We start from the raw sequence: 24637 nt of genomic DNA, 5'->3' as shown, positions 1-24637 counted from the left end.
TACCACAGGCCGGGGGCTTTGCTCCACATCTCCCTGGTCTGCTTGGGGGGCCCCCCACTAGCTGCGCTCCCCCTACCCCCCAGCAGACCAGGGACACGGGAAGCAAAGCCGCAGTGGCGGCGGGGTGCCATGCCTCTGAGGCTTTGCTCTGGCAAAGCCTCAGAGGCGCGGGACCCCTCCGCCTCCCTGGCTTTGCTTCGGGTGTCCCTGGTCTGCTGGGGACCGTCTCCAGCAGAGCAGAGGCACCGGGAGCAAAGCGGCAGCGGCGGCGGGGTCCCGCGCCTCTGAGGCTTTGCTCTGGCAAAGCCTCAGAGGCACGGGACTCCGCCGCCGCTGCGGCTTTGCTCCCGGTGCCTCTGCTCTGCTGGAGACGGTCCCCAGCAGACCAGGGACACCGGGAGCAAAGCCGCAGCGGCGGTGGAGTCCCGGACCTCTGAGGCCTTTCCAGAGCAAAGCCTCAGAGGCGCGGGACCCCTCCGCCTCCCCGGCTTTGCTCCAGGTGTCCCTGGTCTGCTGGAGACGGTCCCCAGCAGACAAGGGGCACCCGGAGCAGTTTTTCTCGCCCCGGAGGTCGAGGTGACGGGACCGCTGCGCTCTGGGCGGTCCCGCTGCCTGCGAGTTCCGGGGCGAGAAAGCCCCGTTCGTAAGTGCGGATCCGACGTAAGACGGATCTGCGTAACTCGGGGACTGCCTGTATTTTGAATTTCTCCTATTTTTTTCTTGCTATCAATTTTACATACGGGGAGCTCAAAGGAGACTAAAATCCTCCCAAAATGTAGTTTTCAAGTTTACAAAACAAAAAATAACTAAAAGTTAAAATTAGGGATGAAGATTTTAAAAAGTAACTAGTGATGTTCAGTGCCCCAATTGGGACACCTGGCTCTTAATTTTCCAAAATTGCTGAGCACCCTGTACAATGCAGGGACCTTTAAGTTTGTGCACAAGAAAGTTCAGGTTTCCCAAAAATCACAACTGACTTTTGAAAATAATCGGGTATGATACATTTCAAGAGATATATGCTATGTCAGAGTGGCTGTGTCTACACTGGGCCACTTATTCCGGAAAATCAGCCGCTTTTCCGGAATAAGCTGCGAGCCGTCTACACTGGCCCTTGAATTTCCGGAAAAAGTAAGGATGCTCTACTGTACAAAATCAGCCGCTATTCCAGAAAAACTATTCTGCTCCCGCTCGGGCATAAGTCCTTATTCCAGAACACTGTTCCGGAAAAGGGCCAGTGTAGACAGCCCAGTAGTCTTTTCTGGAAAAAAGCCCCGATCGTGAAAATGGTGATCGGGGCTCTTTTCCGGAAAAGCGCGTCGACAGTGGCCACAGACGCTTTTCCGGAAAAAGGGCTTTTCCGGAAAAGCAGCCTGCCAATGTAGCTGCTCCTTTTCCGGAAAAACTAAAAACGGAATAGTATTCCGTTTTAAGCAGTTCCAGAAATTCATGCCGGTGTAGACACAGCTAGTGTGTATAACTGGGTCAATGCATGAGAATCTCAGTAGACATGAAGGCACTAATTTCAATGTCGTATCTCACGGATACAGAATTATCCCAGGAAATCCATCGACTTATGATAGGCATATATATATTAGCTAAAACCTATTTGTGCAGTAAATAATTTGACACCTGATAGAAGTCGGTTTTCTCTGATATTAGCTTTAGAACACCAGGAGCAATGGGAGGAACTGTGACCATCTGCAGTCTCCCAAAGATGGGGTTGTGTCCAGAGATTTTATATCGCTTCATTCTGTCTTCAATCACAAGTGCCAGCGACTGAGAATGGTTGATCACTTCAAGCAGCGTGGAGATGGACACATTCTGAACATAGCAGTCGTTTATACAGCAACATATCGTCATTAGGGATTTAAGCCACAGAGGGAAGCTGGCATCACAACCTCCTCGGAAGACAGGGGGAAAAAAAATTTAAGAATATTTAAATGTTAGATTACTTTATCAAACATTTGTTAAATCTGGTGATCCCATGGAATTTACCTGCCCTTTTGGCTGCCTAAAATCACGAGCTTTGTAACTCGTATTTCCATGTGTACCATGGGCTCGATTGACTAAAATATATTATGTACTACACTTTTTTATTCTTTTAATTTAAGCGAGAGAGAGAGAGAGAGAGAGAGAGTGCAAGCACCCCTAAGAGCAATGAAATTTTATTATCTACTAATATTATTTTGGGATGCTTTGTAATAAGAAAAATCATTATAACAGCAAAACATAGCAAGCCTCATAATTCTATTAAGAGCACCATCCTCTCAGAATTCCCACCCCTAAATAGATGTTGGATTAATGGTGCTTTCTTTGATAGACAAACCTGGGAGAGATGTGTGTTGGGGTACCATTAAAAGTAACTGACTGTTAAGGCTCTAAAACACAAGCACCTCAAAAATTGTAAAATGGAAAGTCACTGTCAAGATTTGTAATAATTACAAAGGCAAACGTAAGGCTTAGCACTTTTAGTAACAAAAATTCCCTGGAAAAAAAAAATCTATGTTTGTAGAAGATAATTAACTGTTGACATTAAAGAATCATAGCATGCTCTCTAGCCTCACCTACTCGCATGAGGATAATGTAAGGACTTGATACAGAGAAATATAAAAATGAAGGATAGCTAATAGGAGAATTAGAATTTGGGTAGCTATATTTTAATAATTTATCATCCAGAATCATAAATTAATTTAGATGAAGTAACATTTAGGCCACGGCCTACCTGGTTTAAGTGTGGTTTTGCCAATTCTTCTTTTACACATATTTACTGATTGCTTAAAATGATGTTATTGCTGACAAAACAAAGTTAACAGGTTGTGCTGGATGTTTTGAGAGTAAAACAAACAAAGCAAAAAACCCAACTAAAACCGAACACATTTAAGCCTTTAACAAAAAGCCATTTAAATGGGAAAACTCAAGGGCAAGATGACATGACATGACACAAAGTGACATATAAATTGTCTAAACAGCAACTGGAATTGTTTAAATCAAAGCTTGTGAATACATGATGGATGGGTTAAATAAAACCCGAAGGCCTGATATGCTAAAAGCTGATTGGAGAAAAGTGGGAAAATATAGGGGAAAACACTATTGAACACTACTCAAATCAGAGAAACACCAGACCAGAAACAGAAGGAACAGAACTGAAGACCATCCCAAGGAGTCAGAACTGAAGACCATCCCAAGGAGTCAGAGGCAATCATTTTTGTCACCCTCCTCTGTACCTTTTTCTTTTCTAATAGATCTTTTTTGAGATGGGGCAATCAAAAATGCATGCAGATTTTAATATGTGGGTATACCATGTATTTATATATTGGCATACACACAAAATGGAAAATGACTACCTAGAAAAGAATCAGGGTTACAGTGGATCACAAGTTAAATATGAGTTGATAGCATGACACTGTTGCACAAAAAGCAAACATCATTCTGGATGTATTGGCAAGAGTGTTGTAACGAAGATGCACAGTTGTAATTCTTCTGCTTCACTCCAGTGTCCAGTGCCGGGTACCATATCTCAGGAAAGATGCGGACAATTTGGAGAAAGTCCAGAGAAAAGCAACAAAAATGATCCAAGATCTAGAAAACATTACCTATGAAGAAGACTGGAAAAAATTGGTTTGTTTAATCTGGAGAAAAGCAGACCGAGGGGGGCAGGATAACAGTTTTCAAGTACAGTAGACTTCCGATAATCCGGAACCCATGGGACCTAAGTGGTGCCTGATTATCAAATATGCCAGACTATCAGGAGGTACTATAAACTGGTTATATATATTATATAAATAAAATATACACACATACATATACACACACACACACACACACACACACACACTATATACTGTATATAAAGTGTTCTGAACCCTTTTTATTGTACATACTGTATTCTGTAATGTTTTAGTTTTTTTAAGCTTTTTTACCCTTTTTGCTCAGTTCAGCTGCTGCCGCTGTTACCTTGTGACTCATTTTTTGAAGCTCACTCATTAGTCTCTTGCCATTTTGATGCCGGACTATCAGGAGTGCCGGACTATTGGAGTTTTACTGTACATAAAAAGGTTGTTACAAGAAGGAGGGTGAAAAATTGTTCTCCTAAACCTCTACAGGTAGGACAAGAAAAGGGTTTAAATTAGCAGCAAGTGAGATTTAAGTTGGACATTAGGAAAAACTTCCTGTCAGGATGGTTAAGCACTTGAATAAATTTCCTAGAGGTTGTAGAATCTCCATCATTGGAGATTTTTAAGAGCTGGTTAGACAAACACCTGTGAAGGATAATCTAGAAGATAATACTTAGTCCAGTCATGTGTTCAGGGAACTGGACTAGAGAATCCCTTCCAGTCCGATTCTGATTTTTTTGTTTTATTATCTATCCCTTTCTTAATGATTCGTAGCACTATTAGCTTTTTTGGTTGCTGCTGCATGTTGAGCAGATGTTTCAGGGATCCATCCAGGATGACTGCAAGATCTCCTTCTGAATAGTAACCGCTAATTTAGACCCCATTATTTTGCAAGTTTCGTTGGGATTATTTTTTCCACTGTGAATGAAAATTGAATAATGTTAATTTTAAAAATATTACTTCTCGTATTCATGTTGCTTCTGTATTATTCTACAGAAAGTTACTCATCTATCCTTTCCTTACAAGAGATTTTAGAATGGGATTGCTTTTCTTCCCTAATATATTTTTTTTTATATATAAAAAATAATTAAAAAAAAAAATTTATGACGGACTATGGAGGTAGGAGGGAAATCTCTAAAAGCCAGAGTGAAACCAAGAATGCCCATAATGACTCCAACATGACATTCTGGGAACTCGGAAGCTCTATGACGCTAAACGCTTTAATTATAACATTCTGCATAATGGACATGTCTTATCTGAGCATCTCAAAGAACTTCAACATAGAAGACTCACGCCTGCCCAGAAGTAGGTAAGTATTATTCCCATTTTACTGACATCAAATCTGTAGCAAAGCCAAAAGCAGACCCCAGAGTCTATTTTCCCATTCCTGTGCCCACCACAAGCCTATCCTTTCCAAAGGCCCTCTGTTACTCTCCTGGAAGGTATCTGAATTGTCAGTGGGAACCAGCCATAATTATGCAGATTGTTCTATCTTGCATGCTAGCTTGTGTCCATTGTCTTTTTCCTGGAAACCCTGAAGGATTGGGAAGAATTGTTATATCCCGGAACACAATAACAAAAACCATTCTCAACAATTTTTCCACTTATAATATAAGCATTTCAAAAGAGAACAAAGTGGATTTAAAAACTACAACACACACTCAATTCTAAGACATAAGAGGAGCTCTTGTATGAGGATGTCTTCATCACAGAAAGCAATTTACCTTTCGTCTCCCCCCATATCCCTCCAAAATACCCGAAGTGTACTACAGCTACATTCATAAACACACCCCCTGCCATGTTATATTGTGTGCACATTCTTGGATTGTACCTAGTACACAGTGTACTTAGTTTGCAGTACAGTTTACATTCTGGGACACATTCTACGAAAACACTTACCAGGAACTTGAAACAGAGACAAGTACAGTTGCTCTGTTTCTTCCTCAGAAAGGTAGACTGGGAAGGTAGTGCAATCCAGCAGAAGGTGACAAGCAGCAGCAAAGGCCTCTCTGCAGTCTTCTTTCATATCCCCCAAGTCAAGCATTACCTGGTCAATGTCCCATTCTCCTTCTTCTTTTCCCTTTTGACTACCAAGGTCATGGTTTGTAGGGGAGAGCGGTTCCAGACTTTTCTGTTTGAATGGTGACCCTCGAACTGTGAACAATTCTGAAAGCATTTGTTTAAACTGAGGTACCGTAATTTGCTTTCCTTCCCAGGAGTTCTTTTTCTTGCTAGCATTTTCCGTAGCTCTGTAATTTTCTTTCTTCTCTCCTCTGCTCATGTTTGCAATTGAAATTCTGCCATTACCTGGCTCTTGTAAATGTATCCCAAAAATGTATTTATTGGCAAACTTATCGACTAATTCTTGGATACAGTGCAAAGACTTCTGAATACTCCCGCCATTTTTCCAAACGTCATCCTTCTCAGCAGTTACTCTTGGTACTCTTAAGTGTTCGGAGAGCTCTGGGGATGAGGCACTCAGACCTATGCCGCTGTCTTCAGACTTGAGGGGAGCAAAGGCAGAGTCCTCTTCATCCTGTAGTGCAGGCTTGGTGTCTGAAGTTATATCATCACTTTCTTGTTTTACTGGGCTCTGTAATGGAAACAGTAAAGGGTCTACTTTATTACTGAATTTTAAGACTTTAAATAACTGAAATCGTACTTGGGGCAGCAGGAGGAGAAGAGAGTAGGACAGGAATCCCACCCTTTCTGCCCTGATAACTTGTGCAGTGCCTTTCTAAAGGTGTTATCCAGTGGTAACAACAGACTTGTAAGTTGTGGTCCCGCTGATGATTACTGTTTTGCCACCAATATTGTCTTTTTGGGGCAGCGCTGTTCCTGGAACTTTAGGTACCCTATGCACTCCCCTGTTGGGGGGAGCTCTTCAGGGGGCAGAATCTGTACACGAGAGCTGTGGGACCACAGGAGCTACAGGGAGCAGGATAGGTGGCAGCAGGAATCCCCCTCTGTCCACTCACTGGTACTCTTCCTGCCACTTGCGGGGGAGGCTGGGGGAAGAGGTAGAACCTCTCCTGTGCTCATTGGTGGGGGTGGGAAGCTGAATTGTGTGGCTGGGAGGTGGGGGAGCAGAGTAGTCTGGGGCCGGATCATTCTGCTTCCTGCTGCCGCCAGTGAGTGTGAAGGGTGGTCCCAGTCCCTGCTGCCGGCACCAAGCCTGCCCTGGGCTGCATCCTTTGGGGAAGGGAGTTCTGGATGGAGAGTGGGCAGAGCAGGGGGGTTGTCCCCGGCCCTGCATGCCACTAGGGACAGCTCTGCTGGGAACATCCTGTAGGCTCTCCTAAGATTTTCCATCCACGAACGGAGTCACATCATATGTCACATGCACCAATACTGAGGTCATACGAGCTTGTTCAGATGTGTGCCAGAGGCAGCAGTGCGGAATGCCAGGTGGGAGCTGGTCTGCAAGGGGAGCCAATTTAAAAACAGGCTCCCCTCACAGACTGGCTGCCTGTTGCCCTATGCTAATGCCTCTGATAAAGAGGCAGCAGCACAAGTTGGCAGCATCTGGCTGAGCTACCAGACCCGGCACGAGCTGGAACGGAGCTGGGCTGCCTGCTCTCCTGGCTCCAATACATTTTTAAATGCAGAGCTGCAGCAGGGGTAGGTCCCAGATCCGGCACGAGCCAGGCTGCTAAAAAATTTACTGGTGGGGGGGACGGGGCAGGCAGAGGGAAAGGTGTGTAGTCTATAGCATTAACCTATAAGCCACGGGTGGCCAACCTGTTCCAGATGAACAGCCACAATAGCAGTGGAGACAGCATGAAGAGCCGGTGCAAAGTTGTTGTGTTTTTTTTTTCTCCTCTCCTCTCCCTCCTCAACAAAACACCACAGCCCACACACGCTGAGGGAAAATAGGTGCTGGTACACCATCCCAAGGCACAGGTGCTTTTTTTGTTAACGACTTTTCCCCAGGTCTTCACGGCCCTGCCCTTTTTTTTGGGGGGGGGGGGGGGGGAGAGGGAGGGGTGCTCAACAACTTTGCCCCGGCTCTTCATGCTGTCTCCACTGTTATTGTGGCCCACAAAAAAAGCACTGGGAAGGGGTGAGAGGTGCAAGTTCTGGGAGGGAATTTGGGTGCAGAAGGAAGTAGAGAAGAAGATGCTGGCTCAAGGAGGGGGCTCCAGGCTGGAGAGTGTTGGGGTAAGGGGAAGGGTTGGGGGTGCTGAGCAAGATGCAGGCTTATGGCTGTGAGGGTGCAGGAGTTTGGGCTGGGGTGCACCAGGGGCTCAGGGCAAGGAGACTGGGAGTATGATGGGCTCAGGACTCAGATTTGCAGTATGTGGATGGTGCAGGTGTGTTGTGGCAGAAGACTGAGGATTGGGGGGGGGGGGAGGGTTACAGGATTTGGGGATGAAAGAGGCTCAGGACAGGGGGTTCCAGTGTATGACAGGCTCAGGTTTGAGGTTCGGGGGCGGGTGTGTGCAGGAGTGTTATGATGCTTTGGCCAGACGGGGGCTTGGCCCCAAGTGGGGGCTTGTTGGCCAGGCTTCATTTTTAAATAAAATATTGTGTCAAACACAAAATGTTTCAGCATTGTCTTTCTTTACGAGAGGGGCGGGGACCCTGTTTTGAGTCAGGGGTCACTGACCCACAGAAAAGTCAGTCAAGGCCACACAAGTGAGGTGCAAAAAAAAAAAAAAAAAAAAAAAAAAAAAAAAAACAGGCAGGTAGCGGGGGGGAGGGGAGTGCCTGGTGGTGAACAGACCTGACATTTCAGAAAATGTGCCAGCTGTTTAGGGGACGGGAAGAGCAGCCTGGTCTAACCCAGTCCCCCTCCCCTTCCCCAGAGCCAGGCACCCCCCCACCCCAACCCTCCACTCCTCTCCTCTCCTCCCCTTCCCCAAAGCCAGGCACCCTCCCACCCACTCCCCCTCTCCTCCACTTCCCCAAAGCCAGGAACACTCTCCCCCGCAACCCAATCCCACTTTCCTCTACTTCCCAGAGCCAGACACGCATACCCCACTCTAACTCAATCCTCTTCCCCTTCTCTAACCTAATTCTCAGGTCCCAGAGCCGCCGCCGCCACTTCAGCCACATGTCTCTCTCCAGGTGCTGAGGCATGTGAACTGAGTGGCCGGCTTTGAACATGAGCTGGCCGGGACGCCGTGAACAATCTCCTCCCCAGAACCAGACACCTCCCCTCCCTGCTGTAACCCAATCCCCCCTCATCCCCAACCTTATGCTTGGGTCTCGGAGCCAGAGCCGCTGCACCGCATCCAGGACACCATGTGCCCCTCCCGCAACCTTATGCCCAGGTCCTAGAGCCACTGCCTGTGCTCAGTGGCTGGCTGCTATCAGGTGCAGGCTGGGACGCTATGTGCGACCCGGCCTGCATGTGCAGGATATGATGCAGTGCGCTGGGGGCTGTGAGCGGAATGGCGCAGGCCGTGAGCATGCATGCGGCTCACAGCAGCCTGGCTGTGAGAGCAGCTGACCTGAGTGGTTCTGGGTTCCATCCTGGATCCATCAGGAGCTGCAATTTTTTTACTTTGTGAGCCGCATGCAGCTCGCAAGCCTCAGGTTGGCCACCACTGCTGTAAGCTTTTGCTTACTGGATAATCGACTACACTATTACATCCCTATAGCATATCTTATTTTAATAAAGGGAATTATTTTATGGACAGTACACTTTGGATTTGTGAATAGTTATTTATAAGCAAACATGCAACAGGCCTTGTAGCAATACCTACCAGGTTTCCACTTCCAGTCTCATTATCCAAGTAGGCAGGAGGCATTTGTACTTTGCTAAGCACTTTGAAGCAGGTCTTTAAAGCATGAGTGAGTTCTGGTAAACTTAGAATCTCCACATTCTCCAGAAGGGACTGTACCATGTAACTGAGCATCTGTGGGAGATACTGAGTCTGCACTTCAGAGTACAGTTCCTAAAATAAGCAGGGATTTAAAACAGTTAAATGCTAAATGGCTTAGCAGACAGAAATGGATTTTACCATTGTCAAGCTACCTGATATAAAGTTTAACTTCCATGACCATAGGTATGACTAATACATGAGCACACTGAATTAAGCAGTATATGGTTGCTTTAAATAGAGCTACTACTCCACTCAGTCCTGAATATAGACCCACATCCTAGTGTTGAATGGAATTTTACTGATAATAACCTTGCAACACCACCAAAGTAATAAACTACTCAAGCAGTGGAGGGGGGTAGGGTGGGGGACCTTGACAATAAATGGCTTGTATATCCTTTAAAATGAGGTACTGTTAATATATAGAACTTTGCAAGACTGATAAAAATCAGAACTGTCAAACCAGTGTTATTTCAATAAGTGTTATACTGTATTAGAAAATCTCAGTAATTTTCGCTTTTCTTTTCACAAGTTCATTATTAGTATGCAAGTCATCTAATTAATTCAATATATTGATTTCCCACAGTGAGGGACACTAAATTTATATATTTTTCAGATAATTAAAACAACCAACCAACCACATTTGTCTATTAGCCAAGAAACCCAAAACCATTCTCTTTAGGATACATACAATGCAGATAGTAAAACCCTCGTTAATATCTCAGTCCAATATCTACTAAGAAGACTAGGAACAAAGTTCCGCTCTTGGTTTACATCACATTATGTGGTTCTGAATGGAAGGCCAATCACAAGTAACAGTGGGCAGTTTTCTTTTCAAAGGAAGTTTCCGCATAAAAAATTATCTACTGAACTAAAAACAATGCTTTCATGTAACTGAAATGTATCTGATAAAAAGGGAAAGAAAATGAGAGTTAGGGCTTTGGATGATTAACTTTAGATCAAACATGCCTTACCAAAGGAATCACATCAAGAAGGAACAACAGTAGAGTGCAAAGCTCTGAAATCGTAGGAGGAGCGCTGGTATTCTCAGCAAGATAACTTGTCTGCATGGATTTCTTCCTGGCATTGAAAATAGAAGTGTGTTATTTCAAAATGCAAGATTTGCTGCAGGGTTATTTTTTTAAACCCAAACTGTATATTGGCATCAGTGCTAACTACACAAGCCAGGAAGGGGGGCTTGTATTCATCAGCTTGGCCATTTAAGTCAAGTTCTTATCAACATTTTATGGTGATTACATAAAGTTATGATACAGTTGTAAACTGCACACATAACAGTTAATGGACATATAACACCATGTTGTATTATCCTGATCAAGATAAAGCACCAGGTTCTTCTGTTTTAAGGTTCATATTAAATTCTCAGCAATGCTACCTGCTAGTTTAATTCCTCTCTACTGTGATGAGGAAACACCCAGCTATTTGTAGTTTAGTATATGAAGGGATATTTTCTGGGAATTTTATCTTCTGAAGACAGTATTATAAAACTTGCATGAACAGAAGCAGAGTAAAGGAAGAATGTAATTATGCCATATCAATAAATAAAGGCTTCAGAGGGTGAGCCGAGTTTGGAAAAACTTAAACAACGAATAGTCTAGCAGCACCTTAAAGACTAGCAAAACATGTAGATGGTATCGGGATACCATTTACATGTTTTGTTAGTCTTTAAGGTGCTGCTAGACTATTTGTTGTTTTCAGTTTTTCCAATAAATAATGGAATAAATAAATGGCTCATTTTCAGGGCTAGTTATACTAGTTTTGGTGCTTAAATACTATGCTGATGGACAGGACACCTTTTTCCAATTATCTAATGAGGTGTAGAATGAAAACACACTCATGCTTAATTGCACAATTTGGAGGAAGCACTTTTCCAATAAAACGTTGATTACAGTTGAATAGATGTACCTTGTGCACCTCTTAACATTGAATTACATGCTGTGTAGAAATGAGAGAAAACACTAGGCCAGATTCTTCTGTATGCTGTATTTTATGTACATTGTTTTTTCAGCCAAAGTGATCAGGAAAGATTATCCTCGTATAAGTATGATCCTATCCCACATGATCGCCTTGCTTTCTACTTATGAACATGCTTGTTTTTTGGAGCAAAAACCTGCATGTTGCTTTTTTTTTTAGCAAGTAAATACAAAATACATTTCCATGGTTTGGTCAGATAGGTAAACAGCTACTTCAGATTTAACTATTTGCATTATATGGTTAGTGCAGTATCTAACCCTTTTCCCCTTTGATTTAGATGACGACACCAGCTTTTGACTCCTTCATTGATACTTCTCTGTTATCCTAGCTATATAATTTAGTTTTTCATTAATGCCAGACAGCATATCTACCTGAAGCAGTCCTCGAAACATCTGGTCATGTAATCCCATAGAAAATCTGTACTTAGGGATGTGATCAACAAGTTCACTGTTTTAACAATTTCGGAGGCAGTTCTATTCTCTTTGATTGCACTGTAAGAAGGACAAAAACACTCAGTGAAGATTAACCAAATATATACATTTTTTAATTATCTGATATGTTCTTAGAAAGTTGGCCTGAAGAATAGACATTCAATTCCTTCATTCAAAACAACCATTTTGGAATAGCTAAGTTTTACAAGTATTTCTGAAGAAAAGACAAATCTTTAACATTTAATTTGATTTTGTGAACAAAATATTAGCGCTCTGGTCACCTTTCACCTATGGTGGGTGTACATATTTATTTATGCAACACTGCGTATATAAATACGATGATAGCAGCCAATAATCTAAATCAATTATCTCAAATCTTCTTGGTTGGCAAAAACAATCCCGTGATGCTCAAGTAGAACTCAATGTAATAAATATAAAAGTAAAATCAGAACATAAAAATTAATAACTTTTTGTACATAAAGACACTATTAGTTTGACGCAAATATGATTGTAAGGTAATTTAGCTGAATAAAAGCTCTCTTATGAAAGACACAATTGCAAGTATTAGTTGAAAATGGTTATGGTATACCTTGTAAGTACATTGCCACTTTGACTGTAGCTAAGTTTAAGATCCAAACCCAGCACAGCTTTGCAATAAGAATAAAAGGCTCGAATCACTTCAAGGAACAAATCCCCAACAACTTGTGGCCCTGCAATCAAAGAAAATATAAATCCAATAATTACCCCAAACTGATTAGCACAGTAATCTTTTACAAGCTTTTCGTCTAAAACTGAAATTCTGATTATAAATAAAGTGTACATTCCATGGTTACTTATGTAAGAAAAAGGGATGAGACAATGGTTTATGACATTTTAAACTACTATCCAGATGCACCTGAGAGATCAAAAATTAAATAACTTAGTTTTGTACACCTTAACAGAATGTTAGATGGCCATAATTTTAAAATTTTTGTGAAGTTGCTTGAAAAGTTGGACTATTTATTCCACATTTCACTTCAGAAAAGGTTAAGTACAACAATCACATCATATAAATATTTATTAACCAAGAAAACACCTTTTAAAATAAAACTGCCTATGTTACAATGTGTCTCAAAGAAAGCCACCCCTACCTCCCGAGAAGAAAAGCAAGCATCCTGTCACATTTAACTGAGCACGTGAAGGAATTATTGCTTTCATTGAAGTAACTTGCTTCCTTTGTAGGCAAATGGACACTGAGTACCTTTTGGGGGAGGAGGGAAGTCTGTACAAAATTTTTTTTCACTCAATAAAGGACAATATACAGGCATCCCGGTTTTCAAACTGCATCCTGATTTTTCACATTGGGTACGTCTATATACCAGTGTTATTCTGGAATAAACTGACGTTATTCCAAAATAACATAGTCCGCCTCTACATAACAAGCAGTTATTTTGACATAATGCTGAAATAATATTGAGCTGGAAGACTTCTTACTCTGACTCGTGTAACCCTCATTTTACGAGGCATAAGGGAAGTTGGAGGAAGAGTGCTCTCTCTGACTTCCTGCTGTAGACAGCGCATATAGCTGAAATAAGCTATTTTGACTCAAGCTACACAATTAACATAGCTCAAGTTGTGTAGCTTATTTCAGCTTTAGCCCTGCAGTGTAGATGTGCCCTTAGATGCTATCTGATGTATTGCTGAATTTGTAAATAACAGAGGGGCAAATGCACTAAGAGAAATAAACAGATGTTTTCCTCCATTCATGAAACAGGAAAATCTGCCAGACAAATACAAAAGAATTTAAGTATCTGTCAGCTAAATATTTATAAGGTCAGAATATGAACTGTTCGTTTATGGTACCATCTATACAAGAGACTGTGATAAAATTCAGTTCTAGTATGCCCACTTCCCAGTGCAACATTTAAAAAAAAAAATTGCCACAGGAGCTGGTTTACAGCCATTTAATTCGTTCAGAAAGAAAGAAAGAGAACTTGTAAGCAACAAGTTGCCAAAGAATACAGAAGTCTCAAATAATCACAAGTTACCCATGAGCTTCTTGTGTCTGTCACATGTTCAAGTACAGTAAATACTTTCCTGAGCAGGTTTTCCAAAATACTGGTATATGTGGAAAGTCAGGTAAGTAGTCTTGGCTCCTGCATAGAGCAGAAGGATGAGCCAGTTCTTTATGGGTGAGGCACTGTCAGTTTACAGAGAGGACTGTGAATCCCTTGAGCACATGACAGACTGAGGATATAACTGCTGCAGGGAAACAGGATGTGCAGACCAATCAAGGGAGGGTCAGAAGGACCAAGATGGGCCTGGGAGTCTTTTTATAGGACCCTAGGCAGGCAACTTGCCAGGAACAGACACAAGTTGGGAAAGAGTGTACAGAAAGAGGAAGCTTGCCCAAGAAACTTAGGGCACATCTACACAGCAGCATTATTTACAAACTGATGATATTCCGAAATAACATAGTGTGCATCTCCACAACAAGCCATTATTTTGAAATAATATTGAGCTAGAGGACTTCTTACTCCAACTCCTGTAACCCTCATTTTATTAGGAGTAAGGTAAGTTGAAGTAAGTGTTCTTCCTTCGACTTCCTGCTGAGTATACAGTGCCTAAAGCCAAAATAAACTATTTCAACTTAAGCTACGCAATTGATGTAGCTGAAGTTGCATAACTTATTCCACTTTTAGCCTGGCTGTGTAGATATACCCAGAGTTAAATGAGATAAGGAAGGTGACTGGGGAGGGATAAGAACTGGCTGCTTTCCTAAAAATCAGAGAAGTTATGCAGCCTGGGAAAAGGTATGTGATCAGAAGCAGGTGAAGACCAGAGACCAGTGACAGATTGGTAGAAAGTACTACCCCCCCCCCCCCCCCCCCCGCAGAGAGTTGAGCATGATACTGAGGCTGAAACAGATGGGCTTCTCGGCCATATAGGACAGGATGCTTGAACCTGGGGTCTGAGGAGGGACTGCACCATTTGGAGGTGATTAGCAGAAAGCCTTCTATACATAGCAGTTCTTAGCCGTCCGTGTCAGTAGTGATATTTAATATTACCTATTTCAGGTTTGTCAAGGAGACTAATTAGGATACGGAAAGGTTTCAGATGTGCATGATCTTCTAAGTCAGACTCAGAGAACTTCTGATGTAATATTTCAATCAAAGCCTGTTAAAAGAAAACACAAAAAAGGGTGACAACTATTAAGGAGAGATGCGGTCATTTTATTAATTTTAGGTAATCAAGGAATTTTTCAGTTCATTTAATACATATGCTAGAAAACTTCTGGATAAACGAGATTTGTTTTTAGTAATTCAGGTAAGCTAGCAAAGGTGGGACTGGCAGTTTTCATTAGATTCCTTTTACATTGCAGGGCTCTAAAAAGGAACAGAACAGCACAGCATGTGTTCAGACTTCCCGGCAAATGACCACAAAATAATGATCACTTCCTGTCTGTTACACTTCAGGAAGGCAAGCCATGCAGGACATACAGTGAACAAGATGAAAGGCAGTTTGTTCTGAGGTTTAACACAGAATATAAAAAGTTATGGAGAATAAATACCAACCTCAACTAAAAGATCTTTGGAGTATTTCCCAAAAAAATAAAGGGCATGATCTTCAAAAGCTGCAGAATCTGGAGCAAAAGTACCCCCTTTAATATCAGAACCTACAAATTAAATAAAAACATTAGGAGTATAGAAAATACTGATGTAACATTTATACCATAAAACACACACTAGAAGCAATTATATTCTTTTTAACCTGAATTTCTCTCTAAGATGTAGTTTATGCTCCAGTCCAGGCTGAATGCCTGCAAAAAATGTGTGCTTATGTGGAGACCAACCATTGAGTAACGTGCATCTCTCTTTCTAGGTCCTCTAATATACTGAATCATGCAGATTTTTCTACATAACATCTAAAATACTATCCTATCCATTCTCACAACTAAAACTCTTATGGAGGCACTCATGTCTATTATTGCAACATCCTTCTCTTTGGCCTAGACTAGGGATGTAAAAGAGTAGTCGATTACCCGATAAGCCTAGGCTTATCAGGTAATGAAGTCGACTACTCGCATTTCTCCCCCCTTCCCCCCGAATGCCAAGATAGTTTTGACTATCTTTTAAGTCTGTACTTGTACAGTGCCTAGCACAACTGGATGCTGGTCAAGGACTAGGATTCCTAGGCACTATGGTAATACAAGAAGCACCATTATCAACAGATAACCATATCCCTCCAATCACTGAAACGGTTTTAGCCTAATGCATCCTTCTGGAAGTGAAAGATAGGCTATCAAAATCATAGTCTGTCCCTGCTCTCCTCCCTCACCTGAGAGATTAAGCAACTGGATGGAATGCTGGTTCCATGACATCAATGGGAATGTGGCTACTGATGGCAACAGAGCCAAGATTTCATCATGCTGTTTTCTGTGACTCTCCCAAAATCCTGACAGCCTTGTGACTTATGACTAATGCTCTTGATCCAGCATCAGTTTTCTGCAGGACAGAACACTGCACTGGCAAAAGACAACCTAGCCAGCCTGGTATTAAAAATTTCTTACAAATGGAAGACTAACAAATGTTACTAACTGAAGTAATAGCTTTATCATTTTAATTGAGGTAAGATTCTAATTCACTACTTTAAACCAACACTTGCACAACTTGACTGAGACTCATATACTGCAATTTAACAATCATATCTGTACAAAATTGTTGTAGGTACTCTTCAATGCTTTGGAATGTAAATCAAGATTTACAGACAATAAAGAATATTTCTGCTTCAAAGGGATGTTTGCTCTTGGACTAAAGTTATCCCCCAAATCTGTTACAGACAGTCTGAGACTGAACTTTGATGAGGGATATTAAGTATTTGTTAGAGACAGAGGTTTAAAAAGGCACAATATATTTATCAACTGAATAAATACTGGCATAACAGAGCTCTCAATTAAAAAAAAAGTCATTTATGAAGAGATTTCCATTATTTACCTCTGGAAATACAGTGGACAAAGTACAAATTAGATATTTAAACTGAATGTCACCACACATTGCACAGTACCTAGCAACCACGCATATAATCTTCTATTTAGTGACATGTCTCTCCTCAAGAGTGTCTGGGTAGCTGCTGAGAGAATATGGACTATATCAGACCTGAGCAGTGGAATAGCGCTTTCACTGTAGTCCTAGACAAAGAAGAGAGACAGTTTAGCTGTAGATTAACTGTAAAATTCACAATTAACTGGCCACCAGCTTTTCCACTACTGTATCCGATACTATGTTAACAGATCTAGTCTACTAAAGAGGAACTAGGGCAAATCATTAACTAACCTGCATTTAAAATGAAATTGATCCATTGAAGTATTTCTTTAAAATTATGTGATCATTTTCATATTTTTATTGCATCAAGTGCAATTAACCGATTTTGCTATTTACTAACAAATTACATTAGCTGACATCTTAAGCACTAGGATGATGATAGGAGAGAAAATACAAAAAGGAATAAGGAAAAAATCTATTTAATGACAAAGTATTTGATTTTACAGGTACAGTGTAAATAATTTTAATTTAGTCAGGACAATCCCAATCACCTAAGAACTCAGCTAGGAAAAAAAAAGTATAGTTAATTTCTTATACATTGTTTCTCAGAACGGAGTTCTTCACGTTTTACGTTAGCAACCCCTGAGAGGGAGTTTAAAGACACCAAAGTTTGTCAGACATAATGCATGGTAATCACTATGTGGGACTTATGGGGGAAAAGGGGATGTCTGATCCTGCAGAAGTCAATGGCCAAACTGTTAACTGTGAAGGTTGCAGAATTAGACTGTAAGGATTTATCTACATGGGGAGGGGAAGGAAAGGAATTAACTTCCCCCCCTTTTCCCAACTCTGCAGCATCAATTCTCAGAGCTTGGGTCTATAGGTTTGTGCTAGCAGACCTTAAACTATAGCACGAAAAATAATTACAGATATTCCAGTCTGGACTGGAGCTCAGGATCTGGAACCTGCTTCCCTCCCAAGGCTTCAGAAACCAAAGTCCAGCCCAAGCTGGAATGTCTACATGGCTATTTTTAGAGCCACAACATAAAGTCCCATGAGCTCAAGCCTGTGGGTTCGGAGACTTATTTCTTAAGGGTTGTTGGTCCCTGCCCCCAGATAGACATATCCTCGGAAAGAGTAAACAACTGGTATGGAGTCACAGGAATATTTAGGATCCTACAAGAATCTTCCCTCAGTAAGATCTTACCCTTCATGCAATAAAATGTAATCATAATGACATTCAGTGACTCTTACCAAAGATGTATAAAATGGGAAAAAGAAGAGAAGCACTTCCAAAGTGTTTCTTTGCACGAGAACATTTGAATCCATTACTGATGCACGCAATGATTTAACCTGTAATATGAGAAAAACAATAAAATTTTATTTATGTTGCTATCATTGCCTAAGATATAAAGATTGTAGAGCGCTAACAAATATTTTCATTATCTTATCATCTAATAGGAATTCCATCATCAGTACCTTTACTTGGCATGTTGTTTTAGGATTAAAACATGACAGTTATAACAGTGGTAGCAACAATGATAAACAATTGCAACAAATCTTGTACAAAGTACGTCATGCAAGGTGTCAATGGAAAAATTGTGATTTAGTGAATAGGATTATCCTGTTTCTATGTCATTTTTGTATCTCAAGTGATGAGTATTGACTGCATGCCCATATTTCAAATGTGTTTGCTCCCTATGAAAAGAAAATTAATTTATATATAGTTTAGCAAGCACAGTGTGAATGGACCTATCAACTTGATGGTTCATCAATGAACACAGTGAGCCATGGAAGCAGTTTTTCCCTGCCTAATGGGCCTTCCAAAAGATATTTTAGCCACAATATGGGTAATGGGTTCTTGTAGGACTCATCACAGCATGCAGCAGCATGTTATTTGCTCATGTATCTCTGGATCCCACCTTATTGCTGCTTAGTTTTTTGAAAAGTACAGTCTCCTTCAGCAAAGAGACCTTACAGTAGCACAGCTGTACTGCAACCACCTGTGCCACTGTAAGGTCTACAGGGTAGACATAGCATAAGACTGAGAGGTTTTCCCTCCACATGGAGGAAAGTATAAAAGGCCCTGGAAGCATTTCTATTTTGCCTCTTTCCTGCTCTGATCTGTGGACTACGGATTTATAATAAAAGGAACAGACTAATCAATGGTCCTTCCAATCTTTTGGATGTTAACAGACATCCAACCAGTAGTTCATTCCATCACTGCTTCAAACCTGATCCAAGAACTTTGCAATTTGCGTATATAGTTGATTCCTTTGACTTTTTGAACTTTCCCCTCTTTCTTTTCTCTTCTAAATAAACCTTTAGATCACTAATCATTAATCAGGATGTGTCAACTTAAGGTGCAGGTATTAAAAAGTAGTTACAGTTATTACAGTATTTCTGGTAAAATGATAGATAATTTAAAACCCATGAAACATTTTTTTTAATTTAAAGAAAGGAAATATATACTGGAGTTCTCCTGTGGGTTTACTGCTAGTCTGGTTTAGCTGTATGTTATTGAAAACACTACATCTGATGTACAATGACAGAGTTTGACGCTCCATCTCTAAAGGCAAAATGGAAAACCAAAGATGGGAAATGTCAGTTTTATTTTTTCCTTTCTGGTCTTTTCTGATTTAGAGCAAGTCAGATCCTTAATGTTGTACTTAATAGTCCTGTAACCAATGAAACTGCAGAAATGCTGGGACTGTAATGGAGTTTGGTTAAAAAAATATCAAGGACATGCTACCCTTAGGAAGTTCACTCTCCCATGTACGGTTCTCCAGTCATTTCCTATTTTTGTCCTAGTTTTTGAAAACAAGAATTAGGAGAGACTCATTTTCACACAAGCACTTCTGGACAACTGCAATAGGTAGGCAGCTAATACTAGTAGTCACAAAGGATGATCTTTTCACTAAGTGCAAGAATGTATAGGCTCTCACCCATCCGCCCCTTTTTTAAAATAGTGTGTAAAACATACTGATTTTGTATTGTTTGTGTACAGTGACTAACAATAGAGCCTCAATTCTGACTGGAGTCTTTGAATACGAATGCAATACAACTAAACAACGGGGTTAAGTCAGTTTTACTATAAAAAGGCAACAATCCATTCCTTATATGTATCACTGACCATGGTTTTAGATTATCTATTTGCCATCCTATATATTGGTCAAAATTTGTAAGAGTTATTTTTCATTATTTTTTAGTTGAGATTCTCCATATGCTAATCTCATTGAGCAAATTCACGTTCTGGTGGATATACTTTAAAGAGCTTGGGACTTTAATGTGTACTGAGAAGGACACCATTTTGCAATGACAGTTCAAGATATCCCACGAGAAACGCAATTAACTTACTGTGGTCTTATAATCAGTTCCCAATATGTACTTCTGCTGTTTTCCAGGCAATTCTCTGTTGATATGACTCACAACAAATAGAGAAGCAGGAAGTCTTATAGAAGGGCTGACCAGAACACTCCCCCAGAGAGCAGCATAGAACACTTCTTGGCCTGTTAGTACAGACAGCTTCATAAGCAAGGCATCTGTCCTATGTGTAAGAAAAAGGTAATCCCATTAAACACCAACACAGAATTCAAGAACAATAACTTAGTTAATACCCTGTAGCTTTTTAAATGCCCATTTCAATACCCTCCCTTTATTTGCACTTCCAATGTTCCCTTTACGAGATCATTTTGCCATAATGGCAAGTGCTGTAACAATTCTTTTACCATCATGCACGCTCAATGGAATGTTTGTCTGCCCACTTTGGCAACTTCTCTAGCAGCTACCTGTTCTGCATAAATGCCTCGCAAACAGTAACTTGACACTAAATAATGCTATAGTTCCTGGCAGCTAATTCCTGAACTAGTTAAAATGAAAATGTCATGAAAGCTATGTAAGAAGTTTCACAGAATGATGAGATTGGTGATGTATTTTGCTGTTTATGTCACTTTGTCTCCGTGTTTGCTGGACTGCTCATCTCTTTACTAACGCAATAAATACATTTATTTTTCATAAATGATTATGAAAATGTATAGTGTTCACATTACAACAATGTATCAGGTGATCAGGTTCAATACTTATAAGTAGCTAAATGTAAATTATTATTTTAAACACCTAAAAACGTAGTGATAATTATGCAGCATTTAAATCAAAAGAGGACAAAACCATCATATCCCCTTGCCTGGGGAAGAAAAGTACTGTAGCATGTGAAAGCCTTGTGAGAGATCAGACAACATCCTGTACAAACATTACAGAATAAAGATAAACTTTACTGAATTAAGTTTAATGCCTTCAGGGCTTCACTGTATGAAAAAAGAAATTATTTATATGGTATTTTGGTATTGTATGACACTTCTCTTGTAGACTTGACTAATGCAATTTCTGAGAAGTACAGGAACTTCAACTTTTGGGACAGTAAGCATGAAGTAGATTTTCTAGCAAATACCTGAGGTGAGGGGAATGCAACTGCCTCTAAGTCCATCCTTTTGAAGCTTCGCCTTCACCAGAAATGCAATGTCTGTCTGCTTACCTATTCGTGGTCTCTTCAAAGGCCCAAATAGGATAAACGAGTGACTCTCAAATTCATGAGGGTTCCCGTTCTGGACAAAAGGATGTTATGACTTTGGATCCATGTGAAAACCCAATGTTGGGATTCTGAAGGACCGCAAAGGTCCATGTTGGGAGGAGGAGGATGGGTCTCTGGTAAACTTATTAGTATTCATGTAGGTTTATTTTTTTAAATTAATTCACTCTAATGCTTTTATCGTAAGACTAAAGCATGCTTGCTTAGAAAAAGCTGCATGGAACCTCAAACCTGTGGCAATTATACTGTGTATCATCTCTGAAAACAAAGAGAAGAAAGCCTGTTCAGGCAGTCTGTCTATTGTGGAGAATTTCATAGTATAGCCAGGGGACTGTGAAGTGTGGAAATACCTTAGCCAGAAAGAAGAGACACATGTGTCTCTACCCAAGAGAGGCAACAGCTGGGAAGCAGAAAGCCTAAGGGGATACCCTTCAAGATGACAGATGTTAAGTGCAGATGCCCTGAACTGTGTCAAGCCTCTTCCATCTCTAATGTCCAATTGTCTGCAATAATATTGCATACAGAATGCAAACCTTGGTTCTACTCTAACAAGCAACCGTATGAAAGAGAAGCCGGTTTTCTTAAGAAACCGGATTCCAGTTTACATTCAGTTAGCTTACTGATATAAGAGGACTCTTGGCCCCTTACTAAAACTCAGTGGGATTTTTGGTTGACCAGCTCCTAGTACCAAAGGAAGAGAAAGGGTTGATGGGAAATTAGGACCCTAAGACTAATAGTCCCAAGGAACAATGGGGAGAGGCCAGTGCTCCAGGCCAGCCTGACAGGACAAACAGGCTAATGAAGGAGTCAGAAGGCCTGGATGTGGGAGGCTCCAGAGAGAACCAGCAAAGGAGCCCAGGGAGCAGAGAGCAGGGCTACAGCAACAAAAGCATCCCCTGAAGTAAGTCAGTGCTAGGGCAGAGCCACAGAAGTAGCCCAGAGAGCAGACCTGTGTTGGGAGGAGAATTGCAGCAACCAGAGCCAGAAACACCTGAAAAAGCAACCAGGGAGTTGGAGGCACAGTGGAGCTGGGGCTGAAGCCGAGTGCAGCTGAAGAGATTGAGGGGGACTCTCAGCAGAGGGCCCTGTGCAAGGAGACCCTGTCAGCCAAAAGGCCTTGAAGGCCAGACTTAGAGAGGGACTGTAATCCTGAGAGGGGTGGGGGGGAGGGGGGGGTAGGAGCTGATATTGGGAAGAAGGGTCCTGCCACTTAGAGCCTGAAGGTATGCGGTCATCGCCAGAGCAAGTGTCCAACTTCCAGCATCCCTGAAGCACAGCCAGGGCTGAGAAGGTGGTCTGGGATGTGTGAGGAGCAGACTGTGAACTCTCTCTCCATTCCATCTCTAATGAATGTTCCTTTGTCACAGAGGAGGGTGATTTGTTTTCTTTTCTTTCCCATTTTTCCCGGTTTTTAAAAATTGCTTGCAGTTTAATAAATATTTGCTTTGAACTGTATGTAATTATCAGTAGGTCAAGAGAAGCATCCTGTGTGGAGAGAGCATCTGAGAGTGGGGACAACCTACCCCCTGACCTAAGTAACCATAAGGTTAGGGGTCAAGCACCCCCAGAATCTTGGGCCCAACTTTACTAGGGTTATGGGGACTCTGCCTCACAGGAGAGTGGTAAGGGAGCCCTTGAGGTCAGGGAGGCCTCTGGGTAAAGGAAGTGGGAGCAAGGGCCTAGATCCTTTCGCTAACTCATTTCAATAGGGTAATGTAGAGCCAAGAAAGTTCCCCACAAGAGCAGAACCATTGCCCTGCTTACACTTACTTTAATGACTACAAGTTTTTCCACTCAAAAAATCCTGCACAGATCCTAACAATTGTAGACACAGCTTTGAATATAGGCAAAGTTTACCCAGCTTAGTTGATTCTTACACAACCATGAAGAGTAAAACAACTAAAATTTATTTTTCTGCTTACTTTGTTCCACCAACAAAGTTAGTGTTTCATTACAAGAAACTTCACTATGATTAGTTATCCCATTTGTGCATTCTCCCACTCCCTGACACATACAGCTAAAAATGAAAGGAAGAAAAAAAATTGTTTTAAAGGGAAATGTGATTATAAAACCATAAAAACTGAAAGGGGATATGGGGCAATATATGAAACCAACTCTTACTTCAATCTTCGTCCATTTCAACCAAATATTTAAAATAAAACAACCAAAACTTTGGTTAGGTCAGATGAGAAGACAAATTAGATTCATAAGAACTACTCTTCCCACACGCACTCACTTTAAACTCACTTGTTCATGCAGCAATTGGATAAGTATGTTGCCTCTTCTGCATCTAACAGCCTGTGATTTAGCAACTGAAAGCTATTTACCAGTAATTAAACAAATGCAGCTTAATTTTGTTCACTGATAACTGATTAGCTAACCTTCAGGGTAAAGCTTTTTTCTATTGTTTAAGACTTGAGACTATTTTACAAAGAAACAATACATGACATCATACATCTTTTGGCAAAACAGACAATTATAACTAAAAAATTCCATCTTTAATTGGGAAGGAAGACAGAATGCATCAACCTTGAAAACATATGTATTGTATTGGAAAACCACGTTTAGTTACTATCTATGATATAAAGATAGTAGTCAGTGAAATATAATTAACGTTATCTAGTGGTGCAATTCCTGAAACAGGCTGTTGCAAAATAGTTTTGTTAAATCTATTACTTGATGAAGTACAATCATTACATAACCAAAAGCCTAGTGACTAAGTGTACTGCAACAGGACCTCTTAACTGGATATCCAGCATGAATTGCTACAAAGGGTGTTGAACTTTGATGACCAGCCATGTTCCCTGCATGCCATGCACGGGTGGCCATTCAGGAGAGATTCAAATGCCTCTCAGCTAGGTTTTTTGTTTCTTCTTGTATTGCACAGTCACACATGCCTCAGTGGACATAAATTAATTTATTCTGTGTATGGACAGAAAAAATCTGCACATGGATGGAAGAGATTAGAGGGAACATTGATGACCAGTTGGTGTTCTCTGAATCAACTTTATCAATACTACACAAGGAGGTTTTAGGTGAGAAAGACATTTTTGATAGTAAGTTTTAAGAAGTGAGGCATTTTACCAAGGTCTTCTAGTACAGAATGGTTGCAATCCAGGTATGTACAGAACACAGGAACTTCCCTTTATCAAAATAGTAAGAGTGC

General features: G+C 41.1%; 1 protein-coding gene across 7 annotated transcripts in view; it reads right to left on the bottom strand.

The window, feature by feature from the left end:
• DOP1B (DOP1 leucine zipper like protein B) overlaps positions 1–24637 on the bottom strand; it is a 96850-nt gene that overhangs the window by 56801 nt on the left and 15412 nt on the right. For 6 of the 7 annotated variants that reach the window (XM_075911610.1, XM_075911619.1, XM_075911630.1 and 3 more), the window contains 11 exons: positions 20244–20433; positions 18141–18239; positions 16909–17032; positions 15420–15520; positions 14913–15021; positions 12455–12575; positions 11806–11925; positions 10417–10522; positions 9326–9517; positions 5514–6207; positions 1630–1901 (listed from right to left, as the gene is read on the bottom strand). In XM_075911610.1, coding sequence (XP_075767725.1) covers positions 1630–1901; positions 5514–6207; positions 9326–9517; positions 10417–10522; positions 11806–11925; positions 12455–12575; positions 14913–15021; positions 15420–15520; positions 16909–17032; positions 18141–18239; positions 20244–20433 — 2128 coding nt within the window. The remainder of the gene's footprint in view (positions 1–1629; positions 1902–5513; positions 6208–9325; positions 9518–10416; positions 10523–11805; positions 11926–12454; positions 12576–14912; positions 15022–15419; positions 15521–16908; positions 17033–18140; positions 18240–20243; positions 20434–24637) is intronic. The other variant, XM_075911637.1, reaches the window with a different exon arrangement.

The sequence above is a fragment of the Pelodiscus sinensis genome, chromosome 1, assembly GCF_049634645.1.
Source record: "Pelodiscus sinensis isolate JC-2024 chromosome 1, ASM4963464v1, whole genome shotgun sequence".
Classification (NCBI taxonomy): Eukaryota; Metazoa; Chordata; order Testudines; family Trionychidae; genus Pelodiscus; species Pelodiscus sinensis.
Note: the sequence above shows the minus strand (reverse complement) of the source record. Positions and strands in the feature narration are given on the sequence as shown.